The 23,131-nt window shown below is 39.8% G+C and overlaps 1 protein-coding gene across 3 annotated transcripts in view; it reads right to left on the bottom strand.

Moving 5' to 3' along the window:
• Positions 1-23,131, bottom strand: part of LOC126260258 (FAD-dependent oxidoreductase domain-containing protein 1-like) — a 115,438-nt gene that overhangs the window by 52,120 nt on the left and 40,187 nt on the right. For all 3 annotated transcript variants that reach the window (XM_049957588.1, XM_049957587.1, XM_049957586.1), the window contains exons 4-7: positions 19,701-19,863; positions 19,483-19,628; positions 15,388-15,474; positions 11,702-11,858 (exon numbers count right to left, since the gene is read on the bottom strand). In XM_049957588.1, coding sequence (XP_049813545.1) covers positions 11,702-11,858; positions 15,388-15,474; positions 19,483-19,628; positions 19,701-19,863 — 553 coding nt within the window. The remainder of the gene's footprint in view (positions 1-11,701; positions 11,859-15,387; positions 15,475-19,482; positions 19,629-19,700; positions 19,864-23,131) is intronic.

Genomic DNA, 23,131 nt, shown 5'->3' with positions numbered 1-23,131 from the left:
GACACGCAAGCCTCCCCACCAACGGCAAGGTCCATGGTTCATGGGGGGGAGCAGTTTACTAACAGTTACAAATAATCTAGGAGCAAAGGAGATGACTCACCAAAAGGCAAAGTGCTGCATCATTGATAGGTACATAAACAAAAGGTACAGAACTTGCCTAGCTTTTGGAATGCACTTCCTTTTTTCAACTGTAAGAAAACACACACACTCACACGCACGCGTGCGCGCGCGCGCACACACACACACACACACACACACACACACACACACACACACACACACACACACACACACACACACACACACACAGGCATGAGCTTGTCTCCCTAAATTGTGCTCAGTCGACCGCCGCCAGCTCTTTACTGGCTCACCGTGACTGTACTGGAGTGAGGGGTGGGGGTATGGTTTGGGGTGGAGTGAGGTGAGGCATGAAGAGACGAAGCGGGCAGGGAGAGGGTTGGAGTGAAGCGTCTAACAGCTCATGGCAGAATGGGCAGCTGATTGTGGGCTAGCTAGGGATATAGTTAAAGGTGGCAGATGGCTGGGCACATGATTTCATAGACTAGGGAGTGAGGTAACAGCACACAACTAGGTGATGTGGGGACACAAACTGGATGGTGGGGCTGGGCATGGCACGGTGTACGTGTACACACACACACACACACACACACACACACACACACACACAAAGAGAGAGAGAGAGAGAGGGGGGGGGGGAGAGAGGGAGAGAGAGAGAGACTGTTCAGCTGGTTGGGGGAGAGAGGGGGGAGGCAGATAGTGAGTTACCTCAGTTTTAGGTGTTCCTGCTCGCCAACCCTAAGACCCTGCCTAGCTGACCTTTCCAACCTACCACATCCACCAAAAAAAACCTACAAACACTCCACAAAATCCAGTGCCGAAACAATCACTGTTTTTTAACCTCTCCACCAAAATTCTCAGCCCCACAGAAGTTTCATTCCTACACAAAGGACTCATATTCAGCCTTACTCCCAGGTTTAACCATGCTGGACTCGTGACAGATCTACTCTCCTCCCATCCCCTACAGTGAAAACACTTCTTTGCCACCAACCTGTCCAACAGAAGCCAATCCAATCCCAACATCGAACCCTGCCTGCCCTAGTTCATACCACCATCCAACCATGACCCTTCCACACAACCATTCCCTGGTCAACTTCCAGGAATTTCTAATTTCCAACCTGGCCTCACCATCCTTCCACAGGTCCCTCCCTAAGAACAACAACCCATCAACAGAAGAAAGGACTGTCCTACACAACCTAAAAATGGATCCTGACCTGATCATACCCCAGCAGTCAAAGGTTTCACCACTGCTGTGATGAAACAAAGTGACTACCAGGCAGAGGCCTCCATCAGTTATCCAACACCTCCATCAACAAGCTCTGCCAGAAGTCCAACATGACCTATAGTCCCTGCTGAAATCCTTAGGCCCTTCCCAGAACCTCTCCCCTGAATCCATCTACCTACTCACCCCAACAACAGCCCGCACATCCTCCTTCTACATGCTCCCCAAAATCCATTAACCTAACAGTCCTGGGCATACCATGTGGCAGGTTAAAGCGCACCCACCGAAAGAATCTTGGTCCTTGTTGATCAACATCTCCAAGCAATTGACCAAAACCTAGCCTCCCACATTAAAGATACAAACTACTTCCTGCACTGGCTCTCCACCAACCCCACACACCTACCTCCCAGATCCCTACTCGTCACTGTTGATTCAACCTCTTCATACACCAACATCGCTTATGTCCATGTCCTTGCTGCAATTGAACACTACCTCTCCCTATGCCCTGCAGATTTCAGACCCACCACTTCATTCCTCATACACCTAACTAACTACATCCTAACCCATAACTACTTCACCTCTCAACCTGGTCCTCCTCCATCCACCATGCCACCTTTCCTAGATGTCGATCTCCTGCTCTCGGATGGCTCCATCCACACCTTGGTCTGCATCAAACCCACCAATCACCAACAGTGCCTGCACTTTGACAGCTCACATGCCTTCCACACCATAAAATTCCTCCCATACAACCTAGCCGCCTGTGGAATATGCAACTGCAGTGACAAGAACTCCCTCACCCAGTATGCTGAAGGCCTCACAAAGGCCTTCACAGACAGGCAATACCCTCCAGAACTAATTCACAAAGAGATTTCCTGTGTCATATCCTCACACTCACCTGGTCCTCACTTCCATCCCAAGAACCAACCACAAAGAAGCACCCCACTTGTCACCCAATACCATCCCGGACTGGAATGACTGAACCACGTCCTACATCAGTGCTTTGATTATCTATCATCAGGCCCTGAAAGGTGGGACATCTTATCCAAGATACTTCCAACCCCTCTCAAAGTGGTGTTCTGCCACCCGCCCAACCTCCACAACATCCTAGTCCATCTGTATACCACTCCCACATGCAATCCCCTGCCACAGGGATCATACCCCTGTGGAAGACTTAGATACAAGACCTGTCCAATCCACCCAACCAGCACCACCTACTCCAGTTCCATCACAGGCCTATCCTAGCCCATCAGAGGATAAGTCACCTGCGAAAGCAGCCCCATGTTATATACCAGCTGTGCTGCAACCACTGCACAGCATTTTACATTGGTATCACAATCAACCAGCTGTCAACTACAATGAATGGCCTCTGTCAAACTGTTGCCAAAAACAAGATGGATCATCCAGTGGCACAACATGCAGCAGACCACAACATGTGAGATTTATTTCAATGGCTGCTTCACAACCCATGCCATTTAGATCCTCCCCACCACCATCAACTTTTCTGAGATGCGCAGGTGGGAGTTATCCTTACAGCACATCCTTCACTCCTGTAAGCTTCCTGGCCTACACCTAAGTTAACTCGCTCCCATTGCCCCCCCCCCCTCCCCTCCCGACCCTCCATCCAAACAGTGTGTGTGTGTGTGTGTGTGTGTGTGTGTGTGTGTGTGTGTGTGTGTGTTTCCAGCAGCTGCTGCTCTTTGTTAATGAATACCATGACTCATTCCACATACATTCTCTTTCATAAAGGGATGCATGCAGTATGATGGATCATCGAATTAAAAGCAAAGGAAGATCAGAGTTTAACATACGTTCAATGTTGAGGTCATTAGAGACTGTGCACAAGGCCCACTCAAACAAAGACAAGGAAGGAACTTGGCCATGGGCTTCTCAAGAAAACATCTCTGCATCTGTCCTATAGGATTTAGGAAACTCACGGAAAATCTAAATCTGGATGTCTAGACATGTATTTGAAGCTCACCACATCTGAATAAGAGTGTGTCCAGTGTCTTAACCACTGCATCATACATAGTCAAAACTGCTACTTTAATCAGTGAAACACAATGTGAAATATTGTTACACTGTTTCGGGCACTGAACACTAATCTTACATCTGTATTAATGGGACTCCCTGGACTTGAAGAAGGCAGAACAGAAATCTCAGATTAGAAATTCTGCAGTATTCATATTTTCATCACTTTTTGAAAAAACACAACAGTGGTCAAATTAATTAATTAATTCATCTGTTCCGTGAACTCCAACAAGAAGGAGAACATTCATGCATGTGGAGCACAAGTCAATGTATACATAATTTTTGGAAAATTAATCTGTACACTGTATTGACGATAAACTATCAGTAGTGCATAATGTTATTTGTCCTTATTTAAGCTAAATGCAACCTAATAAAACAGAAGGAAAGCTGCTATTTTGAAAAAAACTCTATTATTCAGTTATTTATATTAAGTAGGCACTGTTTATCTCCAATAGCAGCTCAATGGATACTTGCCAATATAAATAACAAGGAAAGTTCTGACAGAATGTAAATACATTAGGAGTAAAGGAGACTACTCACTGAATAGCAGAAGCATTGGGTTGTCAACCGGCAAACAGAAATGAGAAAGAAAACTTGCTAGCTTTTGAAATAAATCCTTTGCCAATCTAGAGCACGCACACACACACACACACACACACACACCTTACCCTTATCCTGCGCCTGATGGACATACAATGCCAGGATTGCATTTCAGCATGTGGACTAGTGGGGGGTAGGAATTGTGCTGGGGGGCAGGGTTGGGACAGTGTTGGCGGTTGGAGTGGGGAGGGGAGAGGCACAATGCATAAAGGGACTGGGATGAGTTGCTAGTGGATTGGAGGGGGACAACAGGTTTGCTAGCTAGGAATGTGGAAGGGAAAGGTGGCAGGTACGCGGGCTAGGCATATGACATGTACCAGAGCCAGTGGGGAGCAACCTCCAATGACCGTGATGTGCATTGGGAGCAGCTAACAGAAAAAAGAAGAGGAAACTGGAGTGTAGGTTGTGGGGATAGAAACATGAAGCCAAGAGGGTTATGGGAGTTAAAGATGTGTTCCAAGGGTAAGTCTCATCTGCATAAATCAGAAATGCTGAAGTCTCATCTGCATAAATCAGAAATGCTGGTGGTGGAGCAAGGATTCAGAGGGTACTAGTTGTGAAGTACAAAATATTAGAATTCAATGGCTGCTTCACAACCTGGGCCATCTGGACCCTTCCCTCCACCACCAGACTTCTGAACTATTCAGATGGGAATTATCTTTCCAACACATCCTTTGCTCTCATAACCCTTCTTGTCTCAACCTCTGTTAAGCCACCCTCCTGTGTCCTGTCACCTGTTCCCACCTTCATTGTGTGCTACACTCTACCAGTCCCAGTATCAGTTTATCACATGCCTAGAACCATGCAACTGCCACCCCTCCCTCCTGTATTCCTACACAGCAAACTTGCTGCCTCCTTCCAAGCTGCCAGCTACCCACCCCCAACTTCTCATTCTGTCTCCCACATCTCTCTCCTCTAACCACTCCACCCAACACAACTCCTACACCACATTAATCCACCATGTACATGTGTTAATTGTTCTCTGGACTGAAAAGGTTTATTCTGAAGGCTAGCAAGTTTCCTTTCTATTTTGTGTGTGACTGTCAATCAATCAACAATTCTGCTATTTGGTGAGTGGTCTCCTTTACTTTTAAGTATTTATGTTAATAGTCACTTGATTATATTGAAATTTTTCAAATAAAATAGTTGCCTACTTTTGTAAAAATAGAGGCCTCTTAACAGTAAATTACTACCTATTGTACAGCTTTACAAGGAAAACTGCTACTAAGATGTAGCTGATAAAAATTTCAGTGCTTATTTCCAGATAAGTTGTAGGAGTGGCTAATGAGATGGGTGTTTTAATTTTCTCTTGAATTGGTAGATATTCCCAATTTCTCAGTTTATAATAGGTGAGAGCTATTCAAATACACAACTCCAGTCTGAAAACCAGACAAGTAGTAGTCCACAGAAAAGATAATTCCATATGACAAGGAGAAAAAAATGTAAAATAAGAAAACACCCGTGTCTCAAGGTCAATAACATGAGAAATACTCTGAACATCAAATCATACTGAACTGATCTTCTTGTTTGTAATTCTTTGTTGTGAGTCTTTGGGAAACTAAGACAAAGTGATAGCTGTGTAGTAGACACAGGCATGTACAGCGGTCAATGAGGATCTTGGAAGACTCTCTCCATAAACAATCATTTATGCAAACCACACTAAGAGGACGTTAATAAGTTCTATTCATATAAATGAGTGAGTATTCTATTTTAAGCCTCATAAATGTTTGAAAATACTGAAAGCAGGGAAACAGGTTAGTAATTTGAGTTGGTTTGCTTATTTCCATATTAATATATGAGTGCTAATACAGCACATTAAATCTGTTGGACATCTGAGTAAGGCAGTGCCCTCTCTCCCAGTACAAGATATTTTAAGCAAAAAAGGTAGACTAGGGTTTAACTTCCCATTAATAATGACATCATTACAACAGAGCATAAATTTGGATTAGGAAATGATTTTGGTCATGTCCTTTCCAAAGGAAGCATCTGGTGTTTGCTTGAAGCAATTTTGGGAAACACTGGAAAGCTAAATCTATATGGTTGGGCAAACTTAGCAAACACACGGCTTTACCTATGAGGGACATAGTGACCGTTGTAATTAATGTACAGGACACAGACAAGTCACATATTATTTGATTTATTTTGATCGGTTTCATCTGCCTGACATGAGCATCCTCAGATATTCATTGCACTAGTGACAAGATATTACAAGTTAAAAAAGCACCATCTTGAATCTGCTTTGTGTAGTGCCAAGCAATGCTTTTATCTTGTAACATGTTGCCATGGGGACAACGGATCTGAGGATGCTCAAATCTGACGAGTGAAACCAATCAAAATAAATCAGACAATGCATGACTTTTTATTTTATTCTGTATATTAAATAACTTCTGTAATATTGCTTTTCTAAAACTTTGTAGATTGGGGATTAAAACCAGCTACTAATGTGACCTGTCAGTATATAGTGACCTGATTAACTTCTGATGAGCAATATGAACACCCTCTACAGCATCTCGATCGTATGAAAAATAATCATGACTCCAATCAAATATCAGTGTATCAGAATTTTCGAACAGGTAAAGTGAAAGTTTTACAGAATAATCTAATGTTTTTTTGTGTGCTTACTGGTATTATTGCTACATTTAAAGGGTAATAGGTTAGCATCAGCTTCAATGGTTTCATGCCTGTGATTGCACTATGTACAGGAGACTTCAAAAGTAAGTTAAACAGCCAAGTAGCTGTTATTGAATGCTGCACTGCACTTCAAGGTGACACTAGTTTTCAGTGTATTCACCAAGTCTCTGTAAACAACAGTCAGAACATTATAGCAACTATTCAGTTGATAGATGACAGAAATCTGCTCCTAGGTCACATGGTCATTCAAGAACTGCTGTATGAATACCCATTCATCCTAATGTTCTTTCAGCTTGCTAAAAACAAGGAAATCTGAAGCTAAACTTTGACTGTTTCACAGATGTTTCCAAACCCTCATCGTAAATGTTGAAGCCTGTGTTGTGATTGCCATGGATTGCATTGTGATGCAAGAGAACAATGCCTTTGATTAGTCAGCCCTGCATCTTGTTCTTTATGGCACTGCACAGTGGTGTTGGTGTTACACAGATTAAATTGGTATTAATGACTATGCCCTTTGCTATAATCTCTGTGCACACAACTCCTTCACAGATGAAGAAAACTGTGGCCATGACCTTCCCTGCTGATGGTGCAACTTTGGATTTCTTCCGCAGAAGCAAGGTCTGTCTCCATTCCAGAAATGCTCTCATAGTTGCACTTCTTGTAATGACTCGGCTTACGAAATCATTGGTTTCTGTGGAGTACTGTTCAAGTTCTCCAGAGGCACCTTAAAATCTGCACCTCTATGTGCAGGTGACAGTGATTGTTGAACCCAGCATGGGCACAATTTCCATTATTGGAGTCGATCTCAGATGAAGTAAGCACTGCCTATTGAGATGCACATCTCCTGAGCCATGTCTGGGATACTTAATCTGTGACTGCTTCAAATCAGTTTCTTTGACTGCCTGGACATTAACGTCTGTGGTCAATGCCAATGGGCCTCCTTACTTATCAGCATCAATCATGGCCTTGGTCACATTGTTGGCACTATTTCTTTGGACATGATGTTCATTTGGTCTATATATCCTCAGAATTTCACAGTGAATCTGTGTGCAATTTCGACACTTTGGCCACAAGAACTGTACTGCTCCACATACTTCTACTTCGGAATATGTTTCCAGTATCCACATCATTTCATTCAAACAGTGGGATGCACATGTTGTCCATGCTGCAGCAGAACCATGTATGCAGGAAACCTGGACCATGTACTCTCTTCTGGCAATGTGATACTCCTGTTATGCAATGATATTAGTGTGGGATGACATGAGCAGCTTACTTTCTGAAGTGCCTATGTAGCAGGTGGATCCATGCTAAAAAATGATCACTAGTCCGACGTAATAAGTTTTTGGTGTCACAATTATACATAGCAAATAAGTATATACTTTTCCTCTCTGATGTCTACATTTATGTTCCAGATGTGTTCTGCTTTTTACGTTACGGCATCTTCACTAGATTTAATGTGGAATAATACAGTTTTTTTTATGTGTGACACTTAAAGAGATCAGAAAATTGTTCACATTGTAATTTTTATGTAAATAAATTACTGCTTTCAGTTATTCATTTTTCTGGCTGAAATCTGCAGCTGAATTAATAAAAGGACTAGTCAGATACGTGGAATCAGCTACCCAGTGAGTAATGCAGACAAGGACGAAACGCCTACAGGTAACTTAATAGCATATTAATTTCCATATTAATTCTGATATGTATCAGGAGACCCCCAATCAAATTACAGGGCTATTACAAATGATTGAAGCGATTTCATAAATTCACTGTAGCTCCATTCATTGACATATGGTCACGACACACTACAGATACGTAGAAAAACTCATAAAGTTTTGTTCGGCTGAAGCCGCACTTCAGTGAGACAAAATGGCGACAGGAGCCGAGAAAGCGTATGTCGTGCTTGAAATGCACTCACATCAGTCAGTCATAACAGTGCTACGACACTTCACGACGAAGTTCAACAAAGATCCACCAACTGCTAACTCCATTCGGCGATGGTATGCGCAGTTTAAAGCTTATGGATGCCTCTGTAAGGGGAAATCAACGGGTCGGCCTGCAGTGAGCGAAGAAATGGTTGAACGCGTGCGGGCAAGTTTCACGCGTAGCCCGCGGAAGTCGACGAATAAAGCAAGCAGGGAGCTAAACGTACCACAGCCGACGGTTTGGAAAATCTTACGGAAAAGGCTAAAGCAGAAGCCTTACCGTTTACAATTGCTACAAGCCCTGACACCCGATGACAAAGTCAAACGCTTTGAATTTTCGGCACGGTTGCAACAGCTCATGGAAGAGGATGCGTTCAGTGCGAAACTTGTTTTCAGTGATGAAGCAACATTTTTTCTTAATGGTGAAGTGAACAGACACAATGTGCGAATCTGGGCGGTAGAGAATCCTCACGCATTCGTGCAGCAAATTCGCAATTCACCAAAAGTTAACGTGTTTTGTGCAATCTCACGGTTTAAGGTTTACGGCCCCTTTTTCTTCTGCGAAAAAAACGTACAGGACACGTGTATCTGGACATGCTGGAAAATTGGCTCATGCCACAACTGGCGACCGACAGTGCCGACTTCATCTTTCAACAGGATGGTGCTCCACCGCACTTCCATCATGATGTTCGGCATTTCTTAAACAGGAGATTGGAAAACCGATGGATCGCTCGTGGTGGAGATCATGATCAGCAATTCATGTCATGGCCTCCACGCTCTCCCGACTTAACCCCATGCAATTTCTTTCTGTGGGATTATGTGAAAGATTCAGTGTTTAAACCTCCTCTACCAAGAAACGTGCCAGAACTGCGAGCTCGCACCAACGATGCTTTCGAACTCATTGATGGGGACATGCTGCGCCGAGTGTGGGAGGAACTTGATTATCAGCTTGATGTCTGCCGAATCACTAAAGGGGCACATATCGAACATTTGTGAATGCCTACAAAAACTTTTTGAGTTTTTGTATGTGTGTGCAAAGCATTGTGAAAATATCTCAAACAATAAAGTTATTGTAGAGCTGTGAAATCGCTTCAATCATTTGTAATAACCCTGTATAAACACTACATTATAATACTGGGTTCTCAGTGAACGGACTCCACATACGATTATTTGATGTACTTTTGGCGTTTCAATACATCGATCTGTGTGATCTCTCTTTGTGATGATCTTTGAACTCACTTAAGGTCTAGCTTTGTTCTGAGTTGTTACATTTTGTGATCACAAAGTCAAGAAAGTATATCTTTACAACAAAATGGTGTTAAATGTTATTATTTCATCATAATATCATCACTCACCACATACTTCAGCACTGCCCTTCAACATGAATGGTAAAATAGTCTTTATACAAATGCAGAACTAATATCACCTGCTATAGAGTATCAGTTCAAAAACTGAAACATAAAAAAAAAAAACACTTACCACTGTTCAAAGTTGCTGCCGGAGCCTTCCCCTGTGCCACCCCAACCCAACTCCCTTTCCATTTCCATTCCCTAACTTTCAACCTTCCCTCTCTTGTCATTTTCAGTTCATATCCTATTCTAATGGACTCTACTTTTCCTATTTTCTATTCCAAAGCTCTGTGATTGTTAACACTACTAATAAAAATTTTGCAGCTGTTTCTGAAAGCCACCTACACTATGTGATCAAAAGTATCTGGACACCTGGCTGAAAATGACTTAAAAGTTCGTGGTGCCCTCCAACGGTAATGCTGGAATTCAATTTGGTGTCGGCCCACCCTTAGCCTTGATGACAGCTTCCACTTTCGTAGGCATATGCTCAATCAGGTGCTGGGAGGTTTCTTGGTGAATGGCAGCCCATTCTTCATGGAATGCTGCACTGAGGAGAGGTATCGATTTCAGGTGGTGAGGCCTGGCACGAAGTCAGCATTCCAAGTCATCCCAAAGGTGTTCTATAGGATTCAGGTCAGGACTCTGTGCAGGCCAGTCCATTACAGGGGTGTTACTGTCATATAACCACTCCACTACAGGCCGTGCATTATGAACAGATGCTCGATCATGTTGAAAGATGCAATCGCCATCCCCAGATTGTTCTTCAACAGTGGAAAGCAAGAAGGTGCTTAAAACATCAATTTAGGCCTGTGCTGTGATAGTGACATGCAAAACAACAAGGGGTGCAAGCCCCCTCCATGAAAAACACGACCACACCATAACACCACTACCTTCGAATTTTGCTGTTGGCACTACTCATGCTGGCAGAAGACATTCGCCACACCCACACCCTGCCATCGGATTGCTACATTGTGTGCCGTGACTCATCAATGCACACAATGTTTTTCCACTGTTCAATCGTCCAACATTTACTGTCCTTACACCAAGAGAGGCATCATTTGGCATTTATCAATGTGATGTGTGGCTTATGAGCAGCTGCTCGACCATGAAATCCAAGTGTTCTCATTTCCTGCGTAACTATCATAGTACTTGCAGTGGATCCTGATGCAGTTTGGAATTCCTGTGTGATGGTCAGGATAGATGTCTGCCTATTACACATTACGACCCTCTTCAACTGTCGGCGGTCTCTGTCAGTCAATAGATGAGGTTGGCCTGTGCATTTTTGTGCAGTAATGTTTATCAGTGTGGAAATCTCACGTACAGGCATATGACACAAGTGACAACCAATCACCTGATCACATTCGAAGTCCATGAGTTCCAGGGAGCGCCGCATTCTGCTCTCTCACGATGTATAATGACTACTGAGGTCGCTGATATGGAGTACCTGGCAGTAGGTGGCAGCTCAATGCACCTAAACTGAAAAACGTATGCTTTTGGGAAGTCCGAATACTTTTGATCACATAATGTATCTACCCTTCTCCTGCCACCCAGTATATACCTACCACCTCCCTGTCCCAAATGTCTTCATCATCCAAGACAACACAATGGTTTTCTCTCTCTTCCCCCTAGTTTGGAGGTAACCAACTTAAACAGTTAGTACTGTTACAGTCACAAAAGTGTGTACATCAAGTATATATGTGGAGGGTGGCTGTACATTACAGTAAGAAGGTAAGAGAAAACAGAGTGCAAATTACTTAGCTTTATGTGAACCACACACACATCGTTCTGTTGTTTATATTCTGGAATTACCACACTGTAATCATAACAGCCAAAAAATTCATCAACACTAAAAGATGCTCTAAGTTTAATACCTTTAACTGTTCAAATGCTGGAACTCTTGCTGCCAGATGGGGCCAAACACTGTTGTCAAAATAACTAGAGTCGACCTCAAGATCTTCTATGCTTGGTTCTCCTTCCTCTTCTGTTGGTGATTTGCCACAGATGAAATTTCCACCAAACCCCTCACGCCTGATAACAGAGAAGAAAGAAATGTGTGATAACTGTGTTATAGAATATTTCATTATTAGTGTACACACGTGCTAAAACTGAATTAGTCACTTATGTACAAATATGTAACAGCATCCCCCTTCCACACAGGAGGTGGCAGTAATGAATTACAGCATCAACTCCAGAAGAAACCAAAAGCTCTGTGTTGTCATCCTGATATATGACCCACGAAACAGCTATCCACAATTCAAGATTTGCTGAAACTAGATCCATGCACATCTCAATCAGTGGCACCCTCAATGTGTTCAATATAAGTGGGGTTTTATGACATGGGGACAATGTAGAGTACCTTCATATTCATGAAGCATTCCTCAAATCATTATAATACAAACAAGTTATGGAAATGCAGCTGTTTGATGTATTCGACAACTGACAATATTCAATAGGCGAATACCCCACCATTTTCAAGGTGCAAATGCAACAGGAGCACTCTGCACGAAGCACGGCTGTCAGTGCTGTCTGGAAGTAGAGTCTCCTGGTGCCTAAGCTTTGCTGCTGTACACCTAGTGTCGGCTGATTGAATAACACCTGTCAGACCAGCACCTTGTGTCCCACTGATCTTTGACAGATGGCAAGATACTGGTGCGATTGAGGTGGTAACAGCAAGTTTCCACACACATTATCATCATAACTGAACATTTTTAGAAAATACTGACATTATACAGTAGAAGTCCCAATTATGAAAATTGTAATGCCTCGGCTGCCTCCTATCCACAGGTTCCAGCAATTGTTGACCTCATGTTCTACTTACTTTCTAATTGTCTTCACTATTTAAGTAATCATTTCTGCCTTGGCTCCATTATCATTATTTTGCAGAACTCTGCAGAAGTTTTTCTAAAGTTATTAAGTGGCTTAGAGGAAAGTATCAAGTAGCACTGCTCGAGTGGTGTGCAGGTTGTTGCCATTTGGAGGAGAATATACAGAACTTGAAGATGTTACACGAAGTGTGTGAGCAAAGATATGAGACTGATTTTTTTATCTACCAAAGTTTTTATTTTTCCCAAAGAACAATATTGTCCCCTTCACAGTAGTTTCCTTGGCAGCTATACACCAGCAGAGTCACTGTTCACAGTCTTGGTAGCAGCACTGACAGGCTTCAACTGGTAGGGCCTTTAACATGTCAGTCACATTCTTTTGAATGTTCTCCAGAGCCCCAAATTGACACCCTTTTAAGACATTTTTCAATTTTGGGAAAAGAAAAAAAATGAGAAAGGGACTCAGATCATCAGATTAATTGGGGGAGGGGGGGGGGGGCACATGGAACAACAGGATTGCCTTCTGAGGTCAAAAATTTCATGATAGAAGAGTCCGTGTGACATAGGGCATTGTCATGATGCAGCATCCACTTGTCTGCAATGTCTAGTCTCACATGATCCACCATTTTCCTGAGCCTTTCAAGGACATCTTTGTAAAGCACTTGGTTGGCAATTTCTTTTGGAGGGACAACTTCTTTATGCACATTACCCCCTACTACCCAGGAGGATGTTGTTATCAGGAGAAAGAAAACTGCTGTTCTACAGATCGGAGGATGGAATGTCAGATACCTTAATCGTTAAGATAGGTTACAAAATTTAAAAAGGGAAATGGATAGGTTAAAGCTAGATATAATGGGAATTAGTGAAGCTCAGTGGGAGGAGGAACAAGATTTCCGGTCAGGTGAATACAGGGTTATAAATAGGAATTTGTGGCACACCTTGACTAGAAGAAGGGATAGATTGGTAGGACCCATTCTGAGGCATCAAGGGATCATCAACTTAGTATTGGGTAAAAATAATAGAGCGAGACCACGGCATGAATACGATAAACAGATTCAGATCAAAAATCATGTGATGGCTGTACGGAGCTAAACTCAGACTGAGCATCTGAGGGATGAACACATCGATCTACAAACATAGAAGAACACAGCATTGCCAGATTGCTTGCAGTGTTGTCAGTTTTATTACTTTTCTCAAACACCTTGTATTAAGTTTTGATTATAAAACTAAAATACTGTGGCATTATAAATATTAAGAGTAATTTGTATAAGTTTGGGACAGGAATATATTATGGGAGGGGGCATTCAGACTAAATATTTTGTTATTATTTTAAATAAACCTAATATTAGTGAGCAAAATCACACTGGATACGGTTTTCACTGGGACACCAATAAACAGTGATTGCTTACTATTGCAGTGTTGCATATCACTCCAAAAGAATGACCTGTAACCCTATGTTTACCTTTCTGATGAATGATACTGCAAACAATGAAATGATATAAGAAATCATTTGGTAAGAGAGGGCAATTATTTTGCAATTTTCTTATTTATTTTTCATGAGATGTGTCATACTGAGGAACGATATGTGTCTTCAAGGGGTAACATCAACTGCAGTAGCTTTGTGAGAGGAAGTGCCTGCACGGGTGTTTGGATACGCTCAATGCATCTCCTTCCCAGACTGGAGTAGTGCATATGTCCTGGGATAAAGGCCCATGCTGAATAATGCTGGCAGACAGTGTTAGATATTAATTATTAATTCTGATATCAAATCATGAGTTTGTTATAATGTTATCAATCCCGTTACAAAGATTAAGGCAACTGTATTGGAGTGTGCATGCTATTTAACTGAAACAATATATTATCATTCAAAGAGTTGTATTTATTTACAAAAATGGACACTGTGCTACATATCTGTAGTCCAGGAGACACTGCATAATTTGAAGAAATAGTACATACACTGACAAAGGCACTGTGAAATGAAGGTGGACAAAATAATATTTACCATTCGCTGCTCAAGATAAAACCTAAACTTCGAAAATAACCAACAATGAGAGCATTACACTACATTACATGCTGACTATTTGAATTTGCTACTTTATTTCCTCCAATAAGTTCATGTACATAAAGTGTCAACTGCAAAGTCAGAAATGTCTCCAAAACTGGTAACACAGTTCACATAATCATAATTCTAGGAATAGCCTGAATGGATTTCTAAAAAAGCAGCCAGCCTTCCACTGCACTAATGTTATTATCTCAAAGTTACTTTTTGTCACCCACAACCTTAGTTAAAACTATAAAAATAAGTATAGGGTGACATTATTTCTCATTATTCCTCCTGCCTCTAAAATTTGTAAGTAGTTGCAGTGTAAAACCATTGATGAAAGACATCCAGTACTCTTAGAGGGAATTTAAAGGCAACACCCACCTGAACACAAGAAGAGTAAATAGGAACTTGATATGAGTTTGCAGAAATGTCCAAAATTCGAAAGTGAAAATCCTCAAAGTGACAACTCTTCAATCTGTAGATCCTGAACACACTATCACAGTTACCAGAGACTTCCTACATTAGTCTAATAACAGTCTACAGCAGTTTATCACAACAAATACAATTAAAACAAAATCCAATGATTTACTAAATGCAAATGTTAATTAAAAATAGTTCCACAATTTCTAACTGCACATGTATAGTCTTAAGTTTATATATGACATGCTAACCACTCAGTTACTGTAGTTACCTGAAATATGTACCAGTAGGATCAATGACAAAAGGTGTATTTAGTCCAGGACCCTCTGGACAGTGAACACAATACACATATCTTTTTCTGTAACAAACATATGGAATTACTTCTCCCGACATAAATACACACAAAGCAAATTAATATGCTGCATACTTGTGCTGTTCTCCATTCATGTTACTCAAAGGATAAAGAAGAAATAAAGTGAAGGAAAATTTTTGTTGTAAATGCCAGGTGAAGACAACAGTTAACAGTTACAGAAAGAAGTTTAAAAAATTTTATCTACCCATTCTGGTAAAAGGTTCTCTTTCCTCATATACTGACTGTCTTGTATTTCACCCAGGATTTGCTAGTTTCACACAAATTTACACTGTTTGTTCTTTATAGGTCTTTGAATAGTTAGTAGAATTTTTCAACTATAAATTGTTCACATATATCACACTTCCAGTTTAAAATACGATTTCTTCGCTTCTTTATATAATCTCTGTAATTGATTTATAACTGGCATTTCTCATGTCATTGTGTCATGTAGTAACTAGGTTATCTAATGAATACAGCATGGAGTAACTAACTGAATGGAGATAGAAAGGAAGGTCTGGATCAAAATTTGTGGAGAGAACAGGGTGAATGAAGACAACGAAAAGAAGTTAGACAAAATGCAGAAAAAAAATTGGAGTAAGTTAGGAGCAATGATATGGAAAGTTCTGGAAATTAAATTAGATTAGACACACATTTTTTCCACAGATCAATAACGAGGAGATCCTCAAAATTGAAAAACATGCCATAAAACAAGTACACATAATAAATATTTACAAAAAATAACATTAATGTTTCTTACACAGATCCTAAATTAAATTGCCCTTGCAGATGTAGAATAAGTAAAAAAATCTTAAACACATTTTCATTTAAGAGATAACAACAAACTTGTCAGAAACATGTAATGTATAAACAATGAATCTGAATGCAAAATATAAGATTATTACAAGAAAAGAGTACTACTCACCTTGAAGATAAAGAGAATAAAAATAAAATAGAGAGCACTCACATTTTGAAATAATTACTAGATAAATAATTTAATTAAGAAAATAAAGAAGTATGGGAATTGGAAAAATATAGGTGCACAAGAGTGTAGATAGATAGAGATAGAGAGAGAGAGAGAGAGAGAGAGATGTGTGTGTGTGTGTGTGTGTGTGTGTGTGTCCTCTCGACATCTTAACATCTCTGCTATTATTTGGTGAGTGGTTTCCTTTACAAGTAAAAATAGATAAGAAGGTTAAGAACAAAAATGTGAAAGAGTAAGATCAGAAAAGACGTATAGCGAAACAGAGAAGATTACTGACAGTTCCAGCACATTCTACAGTCTTAAAGCCTGCTGGTTGGATCTCTACTAGTCCTCTCTGTCTGTCCCTTTCCTCTCTCCTGCTTTTTTCCGTTCTGCTCCTATCGTGTTTCCTTCCTAGCTTTTTACCATACTTCTCTCTCATTTGGCCTGTATTTGTAATGATAAATTACTATTATTCATAATTTCAGTAATTTCCATTAGGTTCCTTTATCCCTTGTATCTTTATTTTTCTTCTACTTCTTTCTATTTCCCTCAATTTTTGAAGCCATCGCCCTCTGAGCCAACCTCTGCTCTAATCCGTGCAGACTGGCTCTTTCATTCACTTAAACCAGAAAGTCATCTCTCAACATCAATATTTCTTTATGGGAACCCCTTTCCTAGGTACGCTCTGTGTAATTTTTTACCTTATTCCTTTAGTCAATCATCTCAGGAGTCACACTTCATCCTCAGATGAGATAATCGATAATCACTCATGTTAAGTAAGACCATGGCCTCAGAATTTTATGTGTGATACTGTTGAGTCTTTAGAGCAAATAAGAAATGCACTTTCAATAAATAAGCAGATATTTCCAGTCACTGTATTTTTCTTCCACAAGTAGATATTTTGTCTTCAAAACAAGTGGTAGCATGTCCTTATAATACTGCAAAATTAAATAACAAATTTGTACACAATCAATATGCCTTGCTGAATCATCTTCCCTAATGGCAGAGTTGGATGAATATATATGTATTGTACTACAACAAAGGATTTCAAAGTATAGAAATATTTTTACATTAACCAGACTACTTCAATGAACAGAACTCTTTTATTGAAACCTATACGGTTATGTGGTTTTTGGGGAAAAATTAAATAAAAGAAACATTATGAGTGAAGAAATGATGATATAAAAATGTATATACTTACCACGTGTAATCGAAATTTGTAGCTTTTAAAAAGCAAATATAATTAACAAGAAGCATTAAGTAAAAGGACATTTAAGGAAGACAGTTTAAGATTCATCATATTTAAACACTGAATTAGAATTATTTAAGAGATAGTAACAGCCTTACTTATTTATATGGGGCATGAAGTGCTGAGGTCCATGTTTTGCAAACAGTGTTATGTATTAGTGCATAATTTGTACTGTATTATTATTTATTTAAGATGCTCCTTGTGTGGTGTGCAGCATTTGTAGTTAGTCACCAAGCACCTGTAATGTCACAGCAAGCATGGTTCAGAGCTTCCAAACTTGCATAGATGTCATAAGGAGGACCTCTGAGTAACAGGATGAAGACCGTCAAGGAAATATATGGTCACTAACTATTGCCACCTAGAACAACTCCAAAAGTACGATAGTAGCTGAAAAGTTTGTGGGACAAATGTTGCATGGGACAATGGGGGCCATAATATGACATTGGTTTTTTGTTGGTAGATGGGGTCGCATCCAGAGATATGGAGGTCAACTTTCTTTTTTTAAATGGGATGCTATAGTTTGGTATTTATATTCTGATAGCGGCTATCAATACAAATCCGATGATATGTAACAGTATGGTCTTTGAAGGTCAACGAAGGTCAAAAAGGTGGCATGAATGTCCATTTACAGAAGGTGTTCAAAGTGATGACCACTGGTATCAATGTAGTGAGCTGTAAGACACAATATTCTACCAATTTCCTTCAAAAGAAAGAAATAATTACATAGCAGAAAAAATAAAGGTCAAAAAGTAGAACTATTCTTTTCCTAAGGAGGACAGCGCATAGGGAAGGCAACAGATGACTGCATAAATGAAGGCAGTACATCCATATTGTCTTTCTTATAGATTCTTAAATATTCATATTGTCTTTCTTATACATTCATAAAGATGTGGTATGCTACACTGAAGTGCCAAAGAAACTGGTATAGGCTTGCATATTCATATACAGAGATATGTAAACAGGCAGAAAATGGCGCTGTGGTTGGCAAAGCCTACATAATACTACAAGTGTCTGGCACAGTTGTTAAATCTGTAACTGCTGCTACAATGGCAGGTTATCAAGATTTTAGGGAGTTTGAATGTGGTGTTATAGTCGGCGCACGAATGATGGGTCGCAGTATCTCCAAGGTAGCAATAAAGTGGGGATTTTCCAATACGACCATTTCAATGTACCGTGAACATCAAGAATCCGGTAAAACATCAAATCTCTAATATTGCTGCATGAATCTGTGGATCTTGCATGTCAGCAGTGGACTGTTCAAGCTGGAGGAGGCTCTGTAAGTGTGGGGTGTGTGCAGTTGGAGTCATATGGGACCTCTGATACGTGTAGATACGACTCTGACAGGTGACACATACGTAAGCATCCTGTCTGATCATCTGCATCCATTCATGTCCATTGTGCATTCCAATGGACTTGGTCAATTCCAGCAGGACAATGCAATACCTCACACATCCAGAATTGCTACAGAGTGGCTCCAGGAATGCTTTTCTGAGTTTAAACACTTCCGCAGGCCACCAAACTCCCCAGACGTGAACATTATTGGACGTATCTGGGATGCCTTGCAACATGCTGTTCAGAAGAAATCTCCATCCTCTCGAAATCTTCTGGACATATGGATAGCCCTGCATGATTCATGGTGTCAGTTCCCTCCAGCACTACTTCAGACATTAGTCGAACTCATGCCATGTCATGTTGTGGCACTTCTGCATGCTTGTGTGGGCCCTTCACGATATTAGGCATGTGTACCAGTTTCTTTGGCTCTTCAGTTTGTTAACAAGTGGGTTCATAGTAAACAACATACCGTGGTTCAATAGGCAAAGGAACGCTAAGGTACCCAGAACCTTTACCTATTCTTGCCATTTCTGCAACTTTTTTTGAATTTGCACCAGCAGCTATCACTGCAATCCCAAACTTAATGGGTCTAACTTCACCATTTTCAGTTTTTACCTGAAAATAGAAACAATAATGTAGTAAGAACAGATAAAAAGACATTTTAGCAATAAAAAACTTCTTACATACCAAAACTCTGTCTATTGTTTCATAGGTTCCAGGCTCAACACCTTCTATCAACATGTCTGGCATTTTTCTAAATTCAAATCCAATAGCTTCTGCTGTTACATATTCTGCCCCTGCTGAAATTGCTTTTTTCTTGAAAGCCATTAGTAAAGACCACGGGTCAAACCTGAAAAAAAACCACATACACACCTGAAGATTGTTACAGCAGTTCAAACAAAAAAATTAAGATACGAATTGTTAATTTAGACCATTCCATAAATTTAACATGGAGTACCAACAACATGCATTTAACCCTGATGAATATGTTCATACACTTACTTGCAACAAAATTCAGAATTTTAAAGTTATCACTATGAGCCACAACAATGACAGTAATTAACATAGCCACAAACATAGCTTTGGACTGAGAGACACTCAATAATGTACAAAATATCTTTGTTCTATTTTTGTTCTCGCTGTATTGCTATCTGCCATTTCCTCCTTAATTAGTATAGGGTACATATTGTCAGATGTAAACATGTTTTCTTTTCTTTTTCTTGATCACTGATTGCTCAGTGGCAAAATTTTACACAAAGACTCATCTGAGCAGAATAAAAAAGCTGCCTCTGGAGACTCAACTGCCTTCATCCACATCTCATGTGCCTGCTTACCTGGATTCAAAAGAAATATCTTTTCATCCTTTTTTGTATAAAAGAAAAATTCAATTGAGGAAACTAATAAAAATGAAATAGAAGTTTTGGACAGTACTTACTTTCAGGAGACAATATGTTTAGTACTGTTGACAGACATGTATAAAAGTAAATATGAAGACACTATCCTAGCTTTCAGAGCTATTGGTGCTTTCCTTGGGAGGAGAGAGACATAAGTTGAGGAATGTTGAAAAGGCAAGGCAGGTCACTGAGAGCCCTTTATAAGAGGGTCTCATCTGTAGTGAGAAAATGGGTAGAGAAAGGTTAAGGGAAAAGTGTCAAAGTCTGTCCTATTCTCTCTGGCACTTGCCCTTCATCTTTGTCTACCCATGTCCTCACTGCAGATGAGTTCCTATTATACTGGGCTCTGAGTGACCTGCCTTGCCTTTTGAAACTTCCTCAATTCACCTCTCACCCTTTCCAGGGAAGGAATGAATAGTTCTGAAAGCTAGGGTAGTGTCTTCACTTTCATAAGTGTCTATTGGCAGCACTTTCATCCTTTTTCCTAAATATCATTTCTTAATGTGTAAAGTGGAGCAATGCTTATGAGAAAAGGCTTTTATCTGTGAGGAGTGGAAACCACTTCTTGCAGTCATTCTGATCTGGGTTTTCCATGACTCCATTAAACCACTTCTCATGTATGCTTGAATGGTTCAGTCAACAAGGATATGACTGGTTTCCACATCTATTCTTGCCCAATCTGAATTTTGTCCATCTACTGATGTCAGAGTCGAAGAGACATTAAATTCTAATCTTCCTGTTAACTTTGTCTTCCTACCTACCTTCCTTACCCAATAATAGAGCTGCTTATAATGTTCCAATGGATCGAACTCAACATACTGTTTACTACAAATTATGATCCTTGTTGGTCATTCCATGAAACAAATACTCATATTTTAAGACACACCATGTAGTACCTGTTATACAGAATTAATCTGTCACGCCAACACTGGTGCATAAAGATCAGAAACTTAGAAAAGTCTGCAACTGTAAAATGAACACAAAATCTTAGTTCATACGTAAAGTTTCACTCTTGTCAAAAAAAAGGGAAAAACAAACAGTTTTTCATGTAGAGAATGTGAAAAGTGAATGATGAAGGGTATTTTGTGTGTCAAGTGCAATTACTGGTTGCACGAAAAGTGCACAAAAGTGAACCTAAAATTCATCATTGATGATATTCCATAGATATGCTACGTTTGTTTACGAGTTGAAACAGCCGATCTTGTAAGTACAGTTATTATAATGTTGCTGCAAAAGGACATTGAGGCATTAAATACCGAAATAGTGACTATAAAAAAAGAAAAAGGGTGATTAATATGGGAAAAACAGGCATGTGCGTGTGAAATGAAAATAAAAGAAGATACAAAAAAACTTAATTATAAAGCAGCTACACAAGGACATTGAAAACTGAATTACTGACTAAAAAAAAAAAGAAAATGATGGATTAACTCAAGAAAAACATTTGTGTGTGTGTGATATCCATGAAACGGAAATAAGTGAAGCAGAATCCAGGGTTTCTGAAAAACACCAATCAAATATGAAACAAAACCTTCAAAATACATATGGTGTGTGAAATGTGATCAAAAACCCACCCACTGGACTATCTGTAAACAAATATAAATGGGAAACAGTGACCTACAAAAAGGCAAACGTGGAAGTGCCGCAGCAAAACCGATTGAAAAAAGGGACTTTCTCGTTGTTGGCAACTCCATACTGAAAAATGTTACAGCTCCAGGCTGTAAAATCGATGTTCATCCCAGAATCTGATCGCATCAGATCAGCAGACACTTTCAAAATATTCTAAATTAGAAACAAAGATAAACTGAAAGTGAAAATTAAAAAAAAAAGGACAAATACGAAAGTGTTTTCATTCATGCCGGAACAAATTCCATCCAGAACAGCAGTAAGGAAGAAATAATCAGTGAAACATGGAACTTGATCCGCTCAGCAAAAAGTGTGTTTGCAAATTCAAATACTGTCATTAGTGCAATTTTATACAGAAGGTCAGTAAGTGATACATACATAAACAAGATAAACAGTGGAATCAGGGAAGAGCATGACAAGCTGGGTGCAATTTCTGTACACTCAAATAAATTTGTAAGTGGTAAGTGTCTGGGAAATGATGGGCTACACTTGAATAGGTTATGTTCAATAACTTTGAGCAAAATGATCGTAGACATTCGCAGAATCATTAAAAGCAACAGAAACTGAAAACTTTCGAAAGGGGTGAGAAAACAGAAGTGGTGATCCAAACTGTAAATATAATGGAACATGTTGGGCTCTTCAAAGTATAAACAACCTCAAAAATTCTATCATGATGCATCTAAATAGAAACAGTTTAGCAGAAAAACATCCAAATCCAGATTACTCTAAAATTGATGAACTACAAGTTATACTTTCTGAACTAGCAAACATGAAGATAGTCTGCTTAAACAAACACTAGCTCACAAAAGAATGCATAGACCTGAATAAAATTAGTAATTTCAAACTTGCCAGCAGCTTTTGTAGAAAAAACAAATCTCGTGGGGGCTCCTGTATCTTACTGCATGCCTCCTTAAAATTTAAAGTGAAAGAATATTTTAGTTATCTAAATGAAGAATGTATTTTTGAAAGCTGTTGTGTAGAGCTGTGTGATTTAAATACTGTGATAATACCAATTCATAGAATTCCTGGGAGTTCTGCTACTAAATTGCTCTTAGAAACATTTCAATATTGCTTAAACTTAAAAAAGAAAACAAGAAAAAG

Source organism: Schistocerca nitens, chromosome 5 (genome assembly GCF_023898315.1).
Source record: "Schistocerca nitens isolate TAMUIC-IGC-003100 chromosome 5, iqSchNite1.1, whole genome shotgun sequence".
Classification (NCBI taxonomy): Eukaryota; Metazoa; Arthropoda; class Insecta; order Orthoptera; family Acrididae; genus Schistocerca; species Schistocerca nitens.
The sequence above is the reverse complement of the archived record's forward strand: the minus strand, read 5'-3'. Positions and strand labels throughout refer to the sequence as shown.